At 37.7% G+C, this 19,483-nt stretch overlaps 1 protein-coding gene across 1 annotated transcript in view; it reads right to left on the minus strand.

The window, feature by feature from the left end:
- The window catches only part of ITFG1 (integrin alpha FG-GAP repeat containing 1), a 306,823-nt gene that overhangs the window by 225,314 nt on the left and 62,026 nt on the right, over nt 1–19,483 (minus strand). The window contains exon 7 of the mRNA XM_061138443.1: nt 3,919–3,980. Within this exon, the coding sequence (XP_060994426.1) occupies nt 3,919–3,980 (62 nt within the window). The remainder of the gene's footprint in view (nt 1–3,918; nt 3,981–19,483) is intronic.

Genomic DNA, 19,483 nt, shown 5'->3' on the forward strand with positions numbered 1-19,483 from the left:
CAGAATGGCCATCATTAAAAAGTCTACAATAAAATTCTGGAGAGGGTGTGAAGAAAAGGGAACCCACCTACACTGTTGGTGGGGATATAAGTTGGTACAGCCACTGGAAAACAGTATGGAGGTTCCTCAGAAAACGGAGCTACGTATGATCCAGCAATCCCACTCCTCGGCATATACCCAGACAAAACTATAACTCAAAAAGATACAGGCACTCCTATGTTCATAACAATTCTCATAACAATAAATGATTGTTGTAAGTTTTGTAAAATGGGAGGATCATTTTAAATTAGTGATTGGACAATTTGCAGTAACATTAATTGACCGAAAAGCCCTAAAAACGTATAAAGCCGTATTAGCTAGGAGAGGAATATGAGCTCCAGCAAATCTTTTTAGTCAGCTGTGGTGTGCACAGCCCCATGGTAGATGCTCTGGGAGATGAGAAATAACTGAAGACGAGGAGGAGTGCTAAGATGTGAGTGTAGGCAACTCTGACTGATGTGATGAGATGTACTAATCCCATGTTACAAGGAGTTAAAAAACAGAGCAATTGCTTCCATTTGGTCCTCCCAGGATCATCAGGGAAGGCTTTAAGGAAGATGTGGTATTTGAAATGGCTAATGCAGATGAGCAGGATTTTAGTGGTTGAAAGAAAAGGAAGAGGAGGGCAAGGATATGCACAGGAAACAGAGGACATAGAGCAGAAAGTGGCTGATTTGGACTAGAATATGAAAAGATATTGGAAGATTAGAAGAATTGCTTTACACAAGATCAGCAAACGCCTTTACTCCTAAACTAAGTAGTTTGCTCTTTTAAAAATTTATTGAGAAGCTTAAGTCCTAAAGGTTTTAGGACTGAGAGCGAGATAAATAGAGCTTTCATTGTTGCAATTAATCTGGATATTGCATATCAGATGGAAAATCTGGAGGTGGGGAGATAAGTAAAATTTACTATATCCTGGGAAACAGATGGATGATTAAAGGAGTGGAATGTTGGGGACAGATAAGGGATAGATATGAGAACACAGAACGCCTACCAATGCAAAGGTAATAGAAAATACAAAAGAAGGTATAATTGGGAGCAGGAAAAGAAATTATTTTAGATAAGAGATGTATCAAGGAAATGATTAGAAATGTAGGACTAGAAATCAAGGAAGAGAACAGAAGAGTATCATGAAAGGAAAGAGTTGAGAGAAAATGGCAAATCAAGACCCACGAATAAACACACCCACCACCCTTTATGTTAGAAATTTTCAGTCTTGGCCCTTTCAGGCCAGATGATTTTTCTTCTTCCTTCCTTTTTTCTTTCTCTTTTTTTTATTAAAGCAGAGTTGATTTACAGTGGTGTGCCAATCTCTGCTGTATAGCAAAGTAACTCCATTATACACAGATATACATTCTTTTTTTTAGTATTCTTTACATTTTGGTTTATCCCAGGAGATTAGATAGAGTTTCCTGTGCTATATACTGTAGGACCTTGTTGTTTATCCACTCTGAATGTAATAGTTTGCATTTAACAACTCCAAGTTCCCAGCCCTCCCCTTTAGCAACCACAAGTCAGATCTCTATGTCTGTGAGTCTATTTCAGATTTATAGGTAGGTTCCTTTGTGCCACATTTTAGATTCCACATATAAGTGATATCATATATGTCTATCAGACTTACTTCACTTAGTATGAGAATCTGTAGTTGCTGCAAATAGCATTATTTCATTCTTTTTTATGTCTGAGTAATATTCCATTACACACACACACACACACACACACACACACACACCCCCACATCTTCTTTAATCATTCATCTGTCAATGGACATTTAGGTTTTTCCCATGTTTTGGCAATTGTGAGTTATGTATGAACTCTGTTATGGTTCATAACTATTAAGAATTATTATGGTTATTGCTACCAAATGACTGCTATGTTATTGCTACCAAATGAAGTAATTGCTCTGTTTTTTAACTCCTTGTAACATGGGGTTAGTACATCTTATCACATCAGTCAGAATTGCCTACACTCACATCTTAGCACTCCTCCTCATCTATTAATTTCTGATCTCCCAGAGCATCTACCATGGGGCTGTGCACACCACAGCTGACTAAAAAGATCTGCTGTGCTCATATTCCTCTACTAGCTAATATGGCTTTATAAGTTTTGAAGGCTTTTCTGTCAATTAACGTGTTACTGCAACTTGTCCAATCACTAATTAAAAATGATTCTCCCATTTTACAAAACTTAAACTTTGTCTGAACTAGTTAATTTTGAGTCTACATTCTCCTTAATTTGTACTAATGAGTTTTATATTACTGATAACACAAATACCTTATGGCTCCAGCTATTTTACCACAAGAAAAATCTTTGGTCTCTACTGGCAAATAGACAATTTATTAATTTTCTTTAAAGAAAATAACAAAGGGAAAAAAGATCCCCTCCATAATCTAATCTCTTCATGAAGATTTTTCTCCTATGAAAGTTGCTTCATTTTATTATCTTTAAGTCAGCCTAGGTTGAGAGGAAATAAAATACTTAAAAGTAGTCCCTGATTTTATAAATATATATTTATTAACAATGAGGCTTTTCTCTCTCGGATGGATCCTAATAATCAATCAAAATGACCGATTTTCTCACTTTCTAAAGCCTCAAGATTCATTTGATTTCAAGGTCACCTGAAAATGAATATCCCCTACTAGTGGAAGATTTCATACACAGTAACCATTAAGAACATAACAACCATATTTCTATTATCAGAAAAACAAATACAACTACATTTAAAAAAGATGTACATTAAACAAAGATAAATCTTTCCAGTGTAGAAGTCTTTCTTCTTTCTCCTTGCCTCATTAAAAAGAGAAAGAAGGATCAGATTGCTGAGTTGGGGTGTAGTTAGTAATATTCAAAAGTCCTAATCTTGTCTAAACAAAGCTCTGCCCCTCTTCCTAGTTTCCTCCTATGAAGAAATCTGTGTTATGACTCTGCTGTAAGAGATGGCAAATAATGAATCTTCTTCTACGGGCTTGTGCTTTACATTTTCTAAGATCTGTTTATTGTTCATGAGTATTTTAACAAAAATCTATTAAAATGCAATGGGTTTAATTTGGATTGAATAAAAGACAATCTAGTGTAAATAGCTGGGATATCAAGTGATCTCAAACTAAAATTCGGTAAGTATCTGCTGTGTGCCAGATACTTAACACTCATTGTTTCATTTTAATCTTCACAGTCTATGAAGCAGACATTCTTACTTCTGTTTCCCATATGAGAAAAGTGAGGTTTAATACTTGACCATCATTTAATGAATGTCACTCAGTTGACCAATTTGGCCAGTCCTCAAATCCTATCCTCTATTATGTACCTACAATTGAATTTTAAAATTTGGGGTAGTCTATTCTGCATTAATATAATCTACCTCAAGCTAAAAATAAAACCATGACACCAGTTTGGGAATATTCTACTTGCAATTAAAAAAAATACGGGGAAAGTTTCATTAATTCTGGTCAACGTGGCAGTAAATTTAGTGACTGTTGTTCTTATTTTTTTTATAGAAGCCTGAAGGCAAAGAGGAAAAATAAGTCTTTTAAAAGGGGTTTTCTTCAACAAACCATCATGCTGACAAATTAAATGACAGGCACCTTTCTCACCAGCTGACAGCTTAGCAGGGTCCCTGTTAACATGCGCATTAGGACAGACTGATTGGTTTAATTGGCAGTCATGCTTAAAAACCTGCAGAGGAATTGATGCTGAATGAATCATTTCCTTCAGCAATATTCAGCAGTTTGAATGCAGCAATGCAACCAAAAGCTCTTAAAATTGTTCTATTTATTGTTGAAATCAATCGACCAAGTGATTACTTTCATTTTATTTTCTAAAACTGTGTGCTTTTCATTGAAAGCCATCATTTAAAAATGCTTAAAAGAAAAGATTTCTTACCAAATTTTCCCATATCTCAAACTGGAAGGCACTAGAAGCAGATAATGTCGTGAGGAATAAATCTAGGAGGAAAATAACAGAATTGTAAGCTTTGTTACTGATGTGTACATTTAAACAGGAAGAAATACAACAAATAAAAAGTTATAATACAGTTGCATTTAAACATATCTTAAATTATATATATATACATATATTTATGTACATCAAATGATGCTTATTAACAGTTTATAAGATCTAGATCTAAGCAACATCAATGGTGGGTCCTTTGATGTGACTCCTTACAAGTTCAACAAGGAATGGTATCAGTATTTTTTTTTTTTTTCTGCCTAAGCACATGGCATGTAGGATCTTATTTCCCTGACCAGGGATGGAATCTGTGCCCCCTGTAGTGGAATTGTGGAGTCTTAACTGCTGGACACCAGGAAAGTCTGTAAACTTTATTTTAATGTGCTTGATCCATCAAAGAAAATAAAGCAGATGACCCTGTATTAATACAATTAAAGAAAATGCATTTAAAGGGAGCATTTAGTATTAGTCATTCAAAGGCATTCTTTACTTTTTTTTCTTTCATAATTCTAGTTCATTTTATTATAGCAATATTTTTAAAAGTGCCATTATAATCTCAGATAGGTCTCTTAAGCTAAAAAATATTTTTCTACAATGATAATTGATAGTTTCACATCTAGTCCTACTTTTCCTAATGGATACATCATCCTAAGCAAAGAAAACAAGACAATTAAATACCACCTGCATATTCTTTCTGGTAGATTGAAAGTGATAAAAACTATAGAATGAAACAACAAAAGTATGTTTTAGGGACCAGTGTTATCCTACACAATGATGCACTTAAATGCATCTTTTAGAAAAATTTATTTTTTTAAATTAATTTGTCTTTTTGAAGGATAATTGCCTTACAGAATTTTGCTGTTTTCTGTCAAATCTCAACACGAATCAGCCATAGGTGTACATATATCGCCTCTCTTTTGAACCTCCCTCCTATCTCCCTCCCCATCCCACTCCTCCAGGTTGATACAAACCCTGTTTGAATTTCCTGAGCCATACAGCAAATTCCTATTGGCTATCTATTTTACATAAGGTAATATAAGTTTCCATGTTACTCTTTTCCTACATCTCACCCTCTCCTCCCCTCTTCCCATGTCCATAAGTCTATTCTCTATGTCTGTTTCTCCAATGTTGCCCTGTAAATAAATTCTTCAGTACCGTTTTTCTAGATTCTATATGTATGTGTTAGAATACGATATTTGTCTTGCTCTTTTTGACTTACTACACTCTGTATAATACGTTCTAGGTTCATCCACCTCATTAGAACTGACTAAAATGAGTTCCTTTTTATGGCCGAGTAATATTCCATTGTGTATATGTACCACACTTCTTTATCCATTCATCTGTCGATGGACATCTAGGCTGCTTCCATGTTCCAGGTATTGTAAATAGTGTGGCAATAAACAATGGGATACATGAGTCTCTTTCAATTTTGGTTTCCTCAGGGTATATGCCTAGGAATGGGATTGCTGGGTCATATTGTGGTTTTTGTGGTTTTAGTCCTAGTTTTTAAAGGAATCTCCATACCGTCTTCCATCGTGGGTGTATCAGTTTACATTCCCACCAAAAGTGCAAGAGTATTCCCTTTTCTCCATAACCTCTCCAGCATTTACTGTATATAGTTTTTGATGATGGCTATTCTGACTGGTGTGAGGTGATATCTCATGGTAGTTCTGATTTGCATTTCTCTAATAATGAGTGATGTTGAGCATATTTTCATATGTTTGTTAGCCATCTGTATGTCTTCTTTGGAGAATTGTCTGTTTAGGTCTTCTCCCCACTTTTTGATTGGGCTGTTTGTTTTTCTGGCATTGAGTTGTATGAACTGCTTTTATATTTTGGAAATTAATCCTTTGTCAGTTGTTTCATTTGCTATTATTTTTTCCCATTCTGAGGGTTGTCTTTTCACCTTGCTGTGCAAAAGCTTTTAAGTTTGATCAGGTCCCACTTGTTTCCTTTTGTTTTTTTATTTCCATTACTCTAGGAGGTGGGTCATCGGAGAAGGCAATGGCACCCCACTCCAGTACTCTTGCCTGGAAAATCCCAAGGATGGAGGAGTCTGGTAGGCTGCGGTCCATGGGGTCGTGAAGAGTCAGACACAACTGAGCGACTTCACTTTCACTTTTCACTTTCACGCATTGGAGAAGGAAATGGCAACCCATTCTAGTGTTCTTGCCTGGAGAATCCCAGGGATGGCAGAGCCTGGTGGGCTGCCGTCTATGGGGTCGCACAGAGTTGGACATGACTGAAGTGACTTGGCAGCAGCAGCAGGAGGTGGGTCACAGAGGATCTTGCTGAGATTCATGTCACTGAGTGTTTTGCCTATGTTTTCCTCTAAGAATTTTATAGTTTCTGGTCTTACATTTAGGTATTTAATCCATTTTGAGTTTATCTTTGTGTATGGTGTTAGGAAGTGTTACAGTTTCATTCTTTTACATGAAGCTGTCCAGGTTTCCCAGCACCATTTACTGTAGAGGCTGAATTTGCCCCATTGTATATTCTTAACTCCTTTGTCAAAAATAAGGTACCCATAGGTGCATGAGTTTAATTCTGGGCTTTCTATCTTGTTCCACTGGTCAATAGTTCTGTTTTTTGCCAGTACCATACTGTCTTGATGATTGTAGCTTTGTAGTATAATCTGAACTCAGGAAGGTTGATTCTTCAAGCTCCATTTTTCTTTCTCAAGACTACTTTGGCCATTCAGGGTCTTTTGTGTTTCCATATGAATTGTGAAATTTTTTGTTCTAGTTCTCTGAAAAATGCCACTGGTAATTGGACAGGGATCACACTGAATCTGTAGACTGCGTTTGGTAGTATGGTCATTTGAATATTGATTCCTCCTGCCCAGGAACATGGAATACCTCTCCATCGACTTATGTCATCTTTGTTTCATTAGTGTCTTATAATTTTCTGTGTACAGTTCTTTTGTCTCCTTAGGTAAATTTATTCTACACATTTAATTCTTTTTGTTGCAATGGTGAATGGGATTGATTCCTTAATTTCACTTTCTGATATTTCCATGTATTGGTTTTATATCCTGAAACTTTGCTAAATTCATTGATTAGCTCTAGTAATTTACTATCTTTAGAGTTTTCTATGTGTAGTATCATGTCATCTGCAAACAGTGAGAGCTTTACTTCTTCTTTTCCAATCTGGATTCCTTTTATTGCTTTTTCTTCTCTGACTGCTGTAGCTAGGACTTCCAGAACTATGTTGAATAACAGTGGCAAAAGTGGACACCCTTGTCTTGTTCCTGATCTTAGGGGGAATGCTTTCAGTTTTTCAACATTGAGAACAGTATTTGCAGTAGGTTTATCATGTATGGCCTTTATTATGTTCAGGTAGGTTCCTTGTTTTGAAGTGTTTTAATCATAAATGGGTGCTGAATTTTGTCAAAAACTTTTTCTGCATCTGTTCAGATTATCATATAATTTTTATCTTTCAATTTGTTAATATGGGGTATCACACTGATTGATTTATATATATTGAAGAATCCTTGCAATAAACCCAACTTGATCATGGTGTATGAGTTTTTTGATGTGTTGCTCAATTCTGTTTGCTAAAATTTTGTTGAGGACTTTTGCATTTATGTTCATCAATGTTACTGGCCTGTAGTTTTCTTTTTTTGTGTTGTCTTTGTCTGGTTTTGGTATCGGGGTGATGGTGGCCTCATAGAATGAGTTTGGAAGTGTTCCTTCTTGTGAAATTTTTTGAAAGAGTTTTAGAAGCATAGGCATTAACTTTTATCTAAATATTTGATAGAATTCTCCTGTGAAGTAATCTGATTCTGGGCTTTTGTTTTTTGGGAGATTTTGGATCACAGCTTTAATTTCAGTGCTTGTAACTGGGTTGTTCATAATTTCTATTTCTTACTGGTTTAGTCTTGGAAGATTGAACTTTTCTAAGAATCTGTCCATTTCTTCCAAATTATCTATTTCATTGCCATATAGTTCATAATAGTCTCTTATAATCCTTTGTATTTCTGCATTATCTGCTGTAACCTCTCCTTTTTCATTTCTACTTTTGTTGATCTGATTCTTCTTTTTTTCTTAATGAGTCTGGCTAAAGGTTTGTCAATTTTGTTTATCTTCTCAAAGAACAAGCTTTTAGTTTTATTAATCTTTACTATTGTTTCTTTCATTTTTTTTGCATGTATTTCTGCTCAGATCTTTATGATTTATTTCCTTCTACTAATTGCGGGGCTTCTCTGTTCTTCTTTATCCAGTTGTTTTAGGTGTAAAGTTACATTGTCTATTTGATATTTTTCTTGTTTCTTGAGGTAGGATTGTATTGCTATAAACTTCCCTCTTAGAACTGCTTTTGCTGCATCCCATAGGTTTTGAGTTGTCATATTTCCATTGTCATTTCTTTCTAGAGATTTTTTGATTTCCCTTTTGATTTCTTCAGTAACCTGTTGGTTATTTAGAAACGTGTTGTTTAATCTTAATGTGTTTGTGTTTCTTACAGTTTTTTTCTTGTAATTGATATCTAGTCTCATAGCGCTGTGGTCAGAGATGATTGAAATGATTTCAACCTTCTTAAGTTTACTAAAGTTTGATGTGTGACCCAAGATGTGGTCTATCCTGGAGAATGTTCCATGTGCACTTGAGAAGAAGGTGTACTCTTCTGCATTTGGATGGAATGTCCTGAAGATATCAGTGAGGTCCAGCTCACCTAATGTATCATTTAAGACTTGTGTTTCCTTATTAATTTTCTGTTTTGATGATCTGTCCATTGGTGAGAGTGGGGTGTTGAAGTCTCCTACTATTATTGCAATACTGTCAATTTCCCCTTTTATGTCTGTTAGTCTTTGTCTTACGTATTGAGGTGCTCCTATGTTGGGCGCATAGACATTTACAATTGTTATGTCTCCCACTTGCATTGATCCCTTGATCATTATGCAGTGTCCTTCCTTATCTAGTGTAATCTTCTTTAAGGTCTATTTTGTCTGATATGAGGATTGCTACTAGGGCTTTCTTTTGCTTCCCATTTGCATGGAATTTATTTTTCCATCCTCTCACTTTCAGTCTATATGTGTCTTGAGGTCTGAAGAGGGTTTCTTGGAGACAGGATATAAATGGGTCTTGTTTTTGTATCCATTCAGCCAGTCTGAGTCTTTTGGTTGGAGCACTTAATCCATTTACATTTAAAGTAATTATTGACATATATATATATATATATATATATATATATATATATATATATATATATTCCTATTGCCATTTTCTTGATTGTTTGGGGTTGCTTTTGTAGATCTTTTATCTTCTCTTGTATTTCTTGACTATATAAGTCCATTTAACATTTGTTGTAAAGCTGGCTTGGTGGTACTGAATTCTCTTAACTTTTGCTTGTCTGAAAAGCTTTTTATTTCCCCATCAGTTATGAATGAGATCCTTGCTTGGTACAGTATTCTTGGTTGTAGATTTTTCCCTTTCAGTACTTTAAATATATCCTGCCATTCCCTTCTGGCCTGCAGAGTTTCTATTGAAAGATCAGTTGTTAAGTGTATGGGATTTCCCTTATATGTTATTTGTTGCTTCTCTATTGCTGCTTTTAATATTCTTTCTTTGTGTTTAGTCTTTATTAGTTTGATTAGTATGTGTCTGGGCATGTTTCTCCTTGGGTTTATTCTGTATGGGACTCTTTGTGCCTCTTGGTCTTGCTTGACTATTTCCTTTTCCATGTTGGGGAAATTTTCAACTATAATCTCTTCAAAAATTTTCTCATACCCTTTCTTTTTCTCTTTTTCTCCTGGAGCCCTATAATTCGAATGTTGGTGCATCTGATATTGTCCCAGAAGTCTCTGAGACTATCCTCAGCTCTTTTCATTCTTTTTACTTTATTTTGCTCTTCAGAAGTTATTTCCACCATTTTATCTTCCAGCTCACTGATTCATTCTTCTGCTTCAGATAGTCTCCTAATTGATTCCTTTTAGACTATTTTTAATTTCAGTAATTGTGTTGTTTGTCTCTGCATGTTTATTTTTTAATTCTTCTAGGTCTTTGTTAATTGATTCTTGCATTTTCTCCATTTTGCTTTCAAGGTTTTTGATCATCTTTACTATCATTATTCTGAGTTCTTTTTCAGGTAGTTTGCCTATTTGCTCTTCATTTATTTGGACTTCTGTGTTTCTAGTTTGTTCCTTCATGTGTGTAGTATTTGTCTGCTTTTTCACTATGTATTTTTTAAACTTATTGTGCTTGAGGTCTCTTTTTCCCAGGATTCAGGGTTGAATTCTTTCTTCCTTTTGGTTTCTGCCCCCTAATGTTGGTCCAGTGGTTTGTGTGAGCTTCCTATAGGGTGAGATCTGTGCTGAGTTTTTGATTGTTTGTTTTTCCTCTGATGGGCAAGCCTGAGTGATGTGGTAATCCTGTCTGCTGATATTCGATTTGTATGTTTGTTTTGTTTGTTGTTCAGATGAGGTGCTATTGCACAGGGTGCTACTGGTGGGTGGGTGATGCTGGGTCTTGTATTCATGTGGTTTCCTTTGTGTGAGTTCTCACTATTTGAGACTCCCTAGGTTTAGTTCTCTAGTAGTCTAGGGTCTTGTAGTCAGTGCTACCATTCCAAAGGCTCAGTGCTTGATCTCTGGTTGGGAACGAAGATTCCACAAGTGGTTTGTTATGGCATTAAGTGATAAAACAGATATCCAAAAACGAGAACCACAGATCAACCACAGACAAATGGTAGTTAGAAAATCAGGCAAATAATAATTAAAATAATGGAATATACACATATACACATATGCCCAAGAGCAAAGTCAAAACAGTCCAACAAAAATATAGTAGGTTGACCTGGAGAACAAAGGAAATAAAAAATTATATTTACCAGTTAAAAACAAAACTAACTAAAGCACAAACTGGAAAACAAAACTAAAGCAAGGTGCCAAGTGGGGAATAAAGCAATGAAAACAAAACTAACAAATATGCTGAGAGGAAAGGAAAGAATAGATATGCAAAGTTAAATAGAGGTAGATGAAGAAGATTTATATATATTAAACGTTAACTGCAAGGGGAAAAGAATAGTAGGAAAAGCAAACAAAGGAACAAATGTAGAAAAAATAATAGGTTTAAAAAACTAAAAATTAAAATTTTAAAAAGAGAAAAGAAAAAAAAAAAAAAAAAAGAGGAAAACTCCAGAGACCTGCAAAAGCCCACCAATGAGGCAGAGGTTTATGACAATAAAAAAATGTGACTGAGGAAAAAGGAAAAAAAAAGCTCAAAAGCTTAACTGGATTTCTTAGTGCTAGCAAAATCGACAACTACAACAGAGTGGGGAGAAAAGGAAGAAAAGAAAAAATCCAAAAGAATCTATAGAACAAGTCAAAAAAGAATAATAAATGTTTTTGTTCAGTCACTGCTGTCAGAGTTCTTTCCCTTGCTGGGAGTCACAGTCCACCTTAGGATAACCTCCAACACTGTGCTGGTCTCTGGACCTGCTGTGGGTCCAGCTCATATTCTAAACTGGTCTTACTCCTGTGTGTTCTTGGCCTCCAATGTCCAGAGCTATCAGAACTAGTACGTCTTCTTTTGTGGGAGCTCTCAATGGCCTTTTATATATCCCAGGGATAGAGAGTCTGCCTAGTTGATCGTGTGGATTTAATGTGCAGCTTGAACCTGGACAGCATATTAAAAAGCAGACATTACTTTGCGAACGAAGGTCCGTCTAGTCAAAGCTATGGTTTTTCCAGTAGTCATGTATGGATGTAAGAGTTGTTCTACGAAGAAATCTGAGCGCCAAAGAACTGATGATTTTGATCCATGGTGTTGGAGAAGATTCTTGAGAGTCCCTTGGACAGCAAGGGGATCCAATCAGTCCATTCTAAAGGAAAGCAGTCCTGAATATTCATTGGAAGGACTGACGCTGAAGCTGAAACTCCAATACTTTGGCCACCTGATGTGAAGAACTGACTCATTGGAAAAGACCCTGATGCTGGGCAAGATTGAAGTGGGGAGGAGAAGGGGATGACAGAGAATGGGATGGTTGGATGGCATCACCGACTCAATGGACATGAGTTTGGGTAAGTTCCGGGAGTTGGTGATGGACAGTGAAGCCTGGTGTGCTGCAGTCCATGGGGTCGCAGAGTCGGACATGACTGAGCAACTGAACTGAACTGAAGTGTACAGCTGGTGGGAAAGTTTTGGGTCTTCTTCCTTAGCCACACTGCCGCTGCGTTGAAACTGTGGTTTTATTTCCACCTCTACATGTGGGTCGTCCACAGGGGTTTCCTCCTAAGGCTGCCCCAGAGGAGTTGGGTTTAACCTGTGAGGGCCAGGTGTGGATGTGTTGCAGCTTCTTGGGTTACAGGGGTCTGGCAGCACCAGGTATTCAGAGGGGTTGGCAGCTAGCGCAGCAGGAAATATAGTGCTCTAGAAGGGTATGGCAACCAGTATTGGCCAATATGCTCCAGTATTCTTTCTTGGAGAACCCGCCTCCATGACAGAGAAGCCTGGCAGGCCACAGTCTACAGGGTCGCAAAGAGTTGGACATGACCGAAGCTACCCTGTGCGCACAGAGGCAAGACTTTTTTGCCCGTGGCAGCTCTGCCTCAGTGAGAGCTGAGCGTGAAGGTGGCGCAGCTGCTTGGCTCATGGGGACCCTGGTGGCACCAAGTGTGCAGGGACAAGGACTGCCTCCGCCACAGGAGTTATGGCCCTACGGCCTTTTTCCCAGCCTCTTGTAGCTGGGGATCAGAAGGCTTCTTTGGCCAGTCTTTGTCTGCAGCTCCTCCTGTATAGGCACTTAGAGGGCTCCCTTGCCTAGGGTCCTTCTCTGTAGTTTCACATGTCAGGCACATAGAGGGGGCACCCCTGGCTGGGGTCCTACTCTGTAGACTGGCGCTTCAGGCACTTAAAGGGGCATTCTGGGTGGGGCCATACTCTGTAGTTCAGTGCCTCAGGCATTTGATGGGCCAGCCTCTCTATTGTTCAGCTGCCAACGCTGGCATGTGGGGCGAGAGAGGCTATGGTGATGGCTCCACCCCCTACAGTGACTCAGCAGTACCGCCTTGCTTCCATGACTGCCTGGCTTTCCTCCGCCGGCATTTCCCACCATGATCTCCTACCTCACACCCCCTCAATCCATCTCTCTGCAGTCAACAGCAGCCCTCAACCTGGGGTTGCTCCATAATCCCTAAACTCCAGCTCCCAGCTGCTGTGCCTTCCAGGGGACCAGGATTCTTGCCTGGGATATGTATGGCTGCGGCAAGGACTCTGATTCTCATTCCATTTAGGCTGCCACAGATCAGCTGTTTCACTCTCAGCCTTAAATGTTTCTCCTCTGACTCAGACAACTGCCCTGATGTGGGGATCGGATCGCTGCTTCAGTTCCCCCACCCACGGAGGGCAGGTCTAGTCCTACTAACATTCCCTTTTCCCCCCTAGTTCCTTTGTTCTACCAAGTTTTGCGCGGTTCTATATATTCTTTTCCACTGGTCAGGTACTCCTGTCCACTCTCATCTGGTGTTCTGCATGCACTTCTGTGTCGAAGGTGTATTCCTGATGTATCCGTGGAGAGAGATGTACTCCACGTCCACCTACTCCTCTGCCATCTTGTTCCTCCTCTATTCTTTACTTTTAAAAACAATTATGTGTTTTTTTTTTTTATCTTACACATTTTAAGACAGGCTATATTTTTTTAAAAGATAGTCTAATCATAACATTTTTGCTTTCTCACTCTAAAAGCAACACTTTACTATATATCATAGTCAGATTTCAGTATTATTTACTAATTTATTTAAAAAATTATTTATTTTTAATTGGTGGATAACTGCTTTACAATACTGCGTTGGTTTCTGCCATACATTAATGTGAATCAGCCACAAATACATATGCACCCTCCCTCTTAAACCTCCCTCCCACCTCCTACCCCATCCCGCCCCCTCTAGGTTGTCATGGAGCACTGGGTTTGAGCTCCCTGTGTCATATAGAAAATTCCGACTGGCTATCTATTTCACATATGGTAATGTATATGTTTCAATGCTACTCTCTCAAAGGATCCCACCCTGTTCTTCCTCTACTTTGTCCACAAGTCTGTTCTCTATGTCTGCATCTCCACTGAATTTCAGCATTATTTTAAATAATATTACAGCACCCACAATCATTAGCATACATGTTAAGTGAGCAATAAATTGTATTTCAAATTTTAAGTAATAGAATTATTTCCATATATTTCAACTAAAAAGTTTTATTAAAAAGTGCAAGAATTTTAAAAAGATGGTTTGAAAAATAGTAGGTTGACATTCAAATCAAACAACCTATTAATGCAAAGGCCAGGTAATCTGCAAGTCCATTCTAGCTGCATCATTTATTACCTTTGTGTAATGGCAATTTTATTTAATGAATATGAAAGTTTTAAAATGATAAGCTGACTCAAAGGAATATTAAAATGACACCCTTTTGCACTTTCAAAAGATGAAAGTGGTATAAAGATCATGACCATCTCAAAGAAAAGGTTTTCTTTTTCATCCCATTAAATATGTTTAGGAAACTATCATTCATGTTTTCTATAAAGGCTTCATATGAATTTAATGAAGCTAATTTATACAATAATGATAATGATAAACATTTTCATAGACCCCTCTGAAGGCTAAGTAACTTGTTAATTGTTATCATTGTGTGTGCTGCTTGCGTGCCTGAGTGTTAAAGTTGCTTCAGTCATGTCCGACTGTTTGCAACCCTTGGACTCTAGCCAGCCAGGTTCGTCTGTCCACAGGGATTCTCCAGACAAGAATACTGGAACAGGTTGCTATGTCCTCCTTCAGGGGATCTTCCCAACCCAGGGATTGAACCTGTGTCTTTTCAGTCCCTTGAATTGGCAGGTGAGTTCTTTACCACTAGCACCACTTAGGAAGCCCAGCTGAACCCAAAACTAACTCTGAGAAAGTGGAACAATTGTCTATGTCAATGTATCAAATATCTCTACATTTATTTTCACCAGACTAAGGATGCTTCGCTTATGAATACAAAAATGTAGTTGTTTTTTTTTTTTTTTTAATCTTTGGTCAATTTGGACTTTTTATTTATTTCTGGTTGCACTGGGTCTTTGTTGCTGCAAGTGGGGCAAGTGGAGGCTACTCTTCTTTGCGTTGCATAAGCTTCTCTTGCTTCAAAGAATAGGATCTAGAGTGTACGGGCTCAGTAGTTCTGGCTTGCGGACTCTGGAGCAACAGTCCAGTAGCTGTGGCACATAGGCTTGGTTGCTCTGAGGCATGTGGAATATTCCCAGATAAGGGATCAAACCCATGTCCCCTGCATCAGCAGGTGCATTCTTATCCACTATACCATAAGGAAAGTCTAAAATGTAGTCTTTTGTAATGGTAATTTCTTTAATCTGTTTAATCATCTACTCCCAATGAAGTATTTATTTCCATACTCCACTAGGAAAACTCCCAAACAACATCTGTGATTTGGGAGATGACATACCTACAATCAATCTTTTCTCCTTCACCCATGGATCCTTCACACTGTCATCAGCATGATTAAAATAGAAAAGTGCAAATTTGATCTCATTCCTTCTTTTCCAGGATATAGGGTGAATCTCATTTGTCAGGTGAAGCCCACCTACCTACATTTCTAGGCTCATTTCTTGCTACTCCCAAGATGTTCGTTGATTCTATTTTCACAGCTTCACTAGTTATTTAATAAGACTTTTAAAAACAGTAAAGTAAGATGAGGGGCTAGAAGTACCTTATAAATCAGATTTTTAAAAAATTCATTTCATCATTCAATTATATAAAGGAGTTACAGAAAAATAATTCATTTTGCAAAGAAATAAAAATAAGAGACAATTATTTAGTAACAATTCAATATGCAGAATAATGCCTCAGATTTTGAATGAGAATAACAGTTTGAAAAAAATTTTGGTCAACAAAGCAATAAAGTTCTTACCATCCTATATGGTTAAGAGTATTGTACACGATAAAATGAAAGGAAATGTACTCAGTAAAACTAATGGATGCTGTGACATGTCACTGAGACTCCTCAAGACTGTATACTGTCATCCTGCTTAATTTAACTTACATGCAGAGTACATCATATGAAATGCTGGGCTGGATGAATCACAAGCTGGTATCAAGATTGCTGGGAGAAATATCAACAACCTCAGGTACGAAGATGATACCTCTCTAATGGCAGAAAGTGAAGAGGAACAAAAGAGCCTATTGATGAGGGTGAAAGGGGACTGTAAAAAAGCTGTCTTGAAACTCAACATTCAAAAAACTAAGATCATAGCAACTAGTCCCATCATTTCACGGTGAACAGAAGAGGAAAAAGTGGAAGCAGTGACATATTTCATTTCCTTAGACTACAAAATCATTGTGGATGGGGACTGCAGCCATTAAATTAAAAGATACTTGCTCCCTGGAAGAAAAGCAATGACAAAGCTAGACAGTGTATTAAAAAGCAGAGACATCACGTTGTATACAAAGGTCCATTTGATCAAAGCTATAGTTTTTCCATTAGTCATGTATGGATGTGAGAGTTGGACCGTAAAGAAAGATCAGTGCTGAAGAGTTGATGCTTTCAAATTGTGGTGCTGGAGAAGATTCTTGAGAGTCCCTTGGGTTATAAGGAGATCAGTCAATCCTAAAGGAAATCAACACCGAATACTCAGTGGAAGGACTGATGCTAAAACTGAAGCTCTATTACTTTGGCCACCTGATGCAAAGAGCCAACTCAATGGAAAGACTGTGATGCTGGGAAAGGTTGAAGGCCAAAGGAGAAAGGGGTGGCAGAGGATGAGGTGGTTAGATAGCATCACCAACACAATAGACATGAGTTTGAGCAAACTCCGGGAGACAGTGAAGGACAGGCGAGCCTGGCATGGAGTCCATGGGGTTGCAAAGATGTGGACATGACTTAAAGACTGAACAACAACAAATAAAGACAGTAAAATTAGATGGCTTTTGCAAAGCTCAACTCAGGAAACACAGGAAAGATACAAAGCCTGAACATATATAATAAATTAAAACCTAAGTGTGAAAGCCTCTTGGGGAGCAAAACAAGAGGTTTTTACCTCCGTCCTGAAGGGCAAGGAAAGCTGATGAATAAGACCAGAAGTTAATGGTCTTAATGTTAAGAGTAGAAGAACTCTGAGTGAGGGCCTAGAAGTGCTCTGAAAGTTAAATTCTCCCATCCAAGTACTAATCAAAATTAGTATTAAGATTAGTTTACTACTTAAGATTAGTATCAAGGTTAGCTAACCTTTCAAGATGCGGTGTGTTCAGGGTGGTATGGCCCTAAACAAGAAGGTTAAATTCTCAACTTAGGCAGGTCTGCTATGCTAAGGTTAGAGCCTTAATAGTAAAAACTAATCTAGTTGCTAACATGAAAATCCTGAATCCCCAGATTCACTTGAATGGATTTTCAGAGCCTTCAGAAGTGGACTGTTAGAGGCTGACATTCTCTCGTTTGAAGATGACGGAGAAATTGCCCCTAATGGCTAGCTCTCTTGCTGAAAAAATTTCCTACTCCATTCGGCAACACTGCTCTCACTCCCTGCAGTCTGTCCCATCTTCTCTGCTGCAACGAGGCCAAAAATGGGTTAAGTACAAGATAACTTGACTAGGAATGTGATGGTCATTTGAGGGAGAAAGGGACTATAGCCTCAATTAAGTGCAGTGCCTAGCTAACAAGCACTGGCAGGAACCAGGAGAGTAAGCCTGAGACTATATTGTGAGGGTAGGGGTTGAGGAGTGGGTAGAAAGATGGGGTGCAGAATGAGATACAACAAGGAGTTGGGGATATGGTGATTTCATGGATCTCATCTACTGTAGAAGTGGCATGACTCATTTTACAGGAGTAAAGCTATGTATTCTGGATATCGGTTTGCCTTTCTCATTTTGAAAACTAATTTTAAAATGCTAACAGAAATATTATGATGACAGCGGACATCACTGGCATTCATTTGAAGAAATAAGCCATATCAAAAGACTGCATTATTAGTTAGTGAAAAATTCAAGATATAAGTCCCAAAGTCAATTGAATCCTTGTTCATTAGATTCTTTTAACAATTAGTGAAAATAATCAATGTACATGCACTTTCTTCTCAAAACACACAGCCAAGTGTGTGCAAAAACATGAAATGGTTTATGCTTCAATTATCTCCATTCATAGTTTGAAAGGACCAAACTTTACTGCATTTAAATCATTGCCAAGTGCAGCACAGTCTTCCTTTCAAATGAAGAAGCTTTCGGTTAATGGTGGCATCAAAAGGAAGGCTTGGGAACTTAGAAACCTGAATTGTAAGTTTAACTATGTGAACTAAACCATGTTAGGAAAAATCAAAACAAAGATTAATCATTAATAATGGGCACCTAACATCCTTTTGATATACTATGGTATGAAGGAAGAGATTAAATATTGTAATTTCTGGCATTGTATTCTTTCAGTACATTTTGATCTTTTAAGAAAAAAATTACAATGGAAATTTTTAAAAAGAAATATTCATTATGTCATTTAGAGTTCCTACATGAAGAAGTTCTTCTTCAATATTGAGAGTCCCTGTATTTCCAAAGAAGTTCATGGTTCATTTGGGAAAAAACACAGGTAATAAAATATTATGGGTATTTTCTGGAACCATCAGACATTTTCACAAAGAAGGTTTGAACCAGGAGAATTTGCCAAGTTCATGTTTACATCTGTTCTGTAGTACTGTCCTGTCTTTCTGAGTTCCAGTTACACTAGTGAAAGGGCAGCATAAGAGTGAAGAGTAAAATTATCTTTCATCTGCTTTCACTTGTCAAAAACAGTATACCAAAGGACATATGACTGCTGAAGAGTGAAAGTCGCTCAGTTGTGTCTGACTCTTTGCGACCCCATGGACTATATAGTCCATGGAATTCTCCAAGCCAAAATACTGGAGTGGGAAGCTGTTCCCTTCTCCAGGGGATCTTCCTGACCCAGGGATAGAACCCAGGTCTCTGCATCGCAGGTGGATTCTTTACCTTCTGAGCCATCAGACTGCTGAAGTCATTAAGATAAACCAGATAATGCCAGCAACTCTTCCCTTTCACAGCAGGAGTTTAATTGCATTCAGAAGCTGAGAGGTCATCAACTCAAATGCTATGAGGCATGAGCATCTAACTTAAGAGGTTCTGCTACAACTGAGATCATCAATTAGGAGAAAGGCACAGGGCATACAAACTGTCTAAAGATCTCTGGATGGGAAAAACAGTAGGAAGCAGGGAACTGAGAGGCACTAAAAACAGGCCATTACTGACCAAAGAGGACGGCAACTAGTTAGCTCCAGCCAACAGTTGTTGCTACAGAAATATAATTTTTAAATATGGAAAATCATACTTGAAAAATATTGAAATACAATTCAAAATATATTAAGCAGCATGGGGAAAAAATTAAAAACATGTCTGCAGAGTTAATTTGAGGTACTAGATTAAAACCTCTGAGAGATTATTGCTTTGGTTACATATTTATTCACAAAGAACCAACCCTATTTCCTAGATTCCCTATATCAAATAATGCTGCCAGGTAATATTCTGTACAAA

This window comes from Dama dama, chromosome 4 (assembly GCF_033118175.1).
Source record: "Dama dama isolate Ldn47 chromosome 4, ASM3311817v1, whole genome shotgun sequence".
NCBI classification, from domain to species: Eukaryota; Metazoa; Chordata; class Mammalia; order Artiodactyla; family Cervidae; genus Dama; species Dama dama.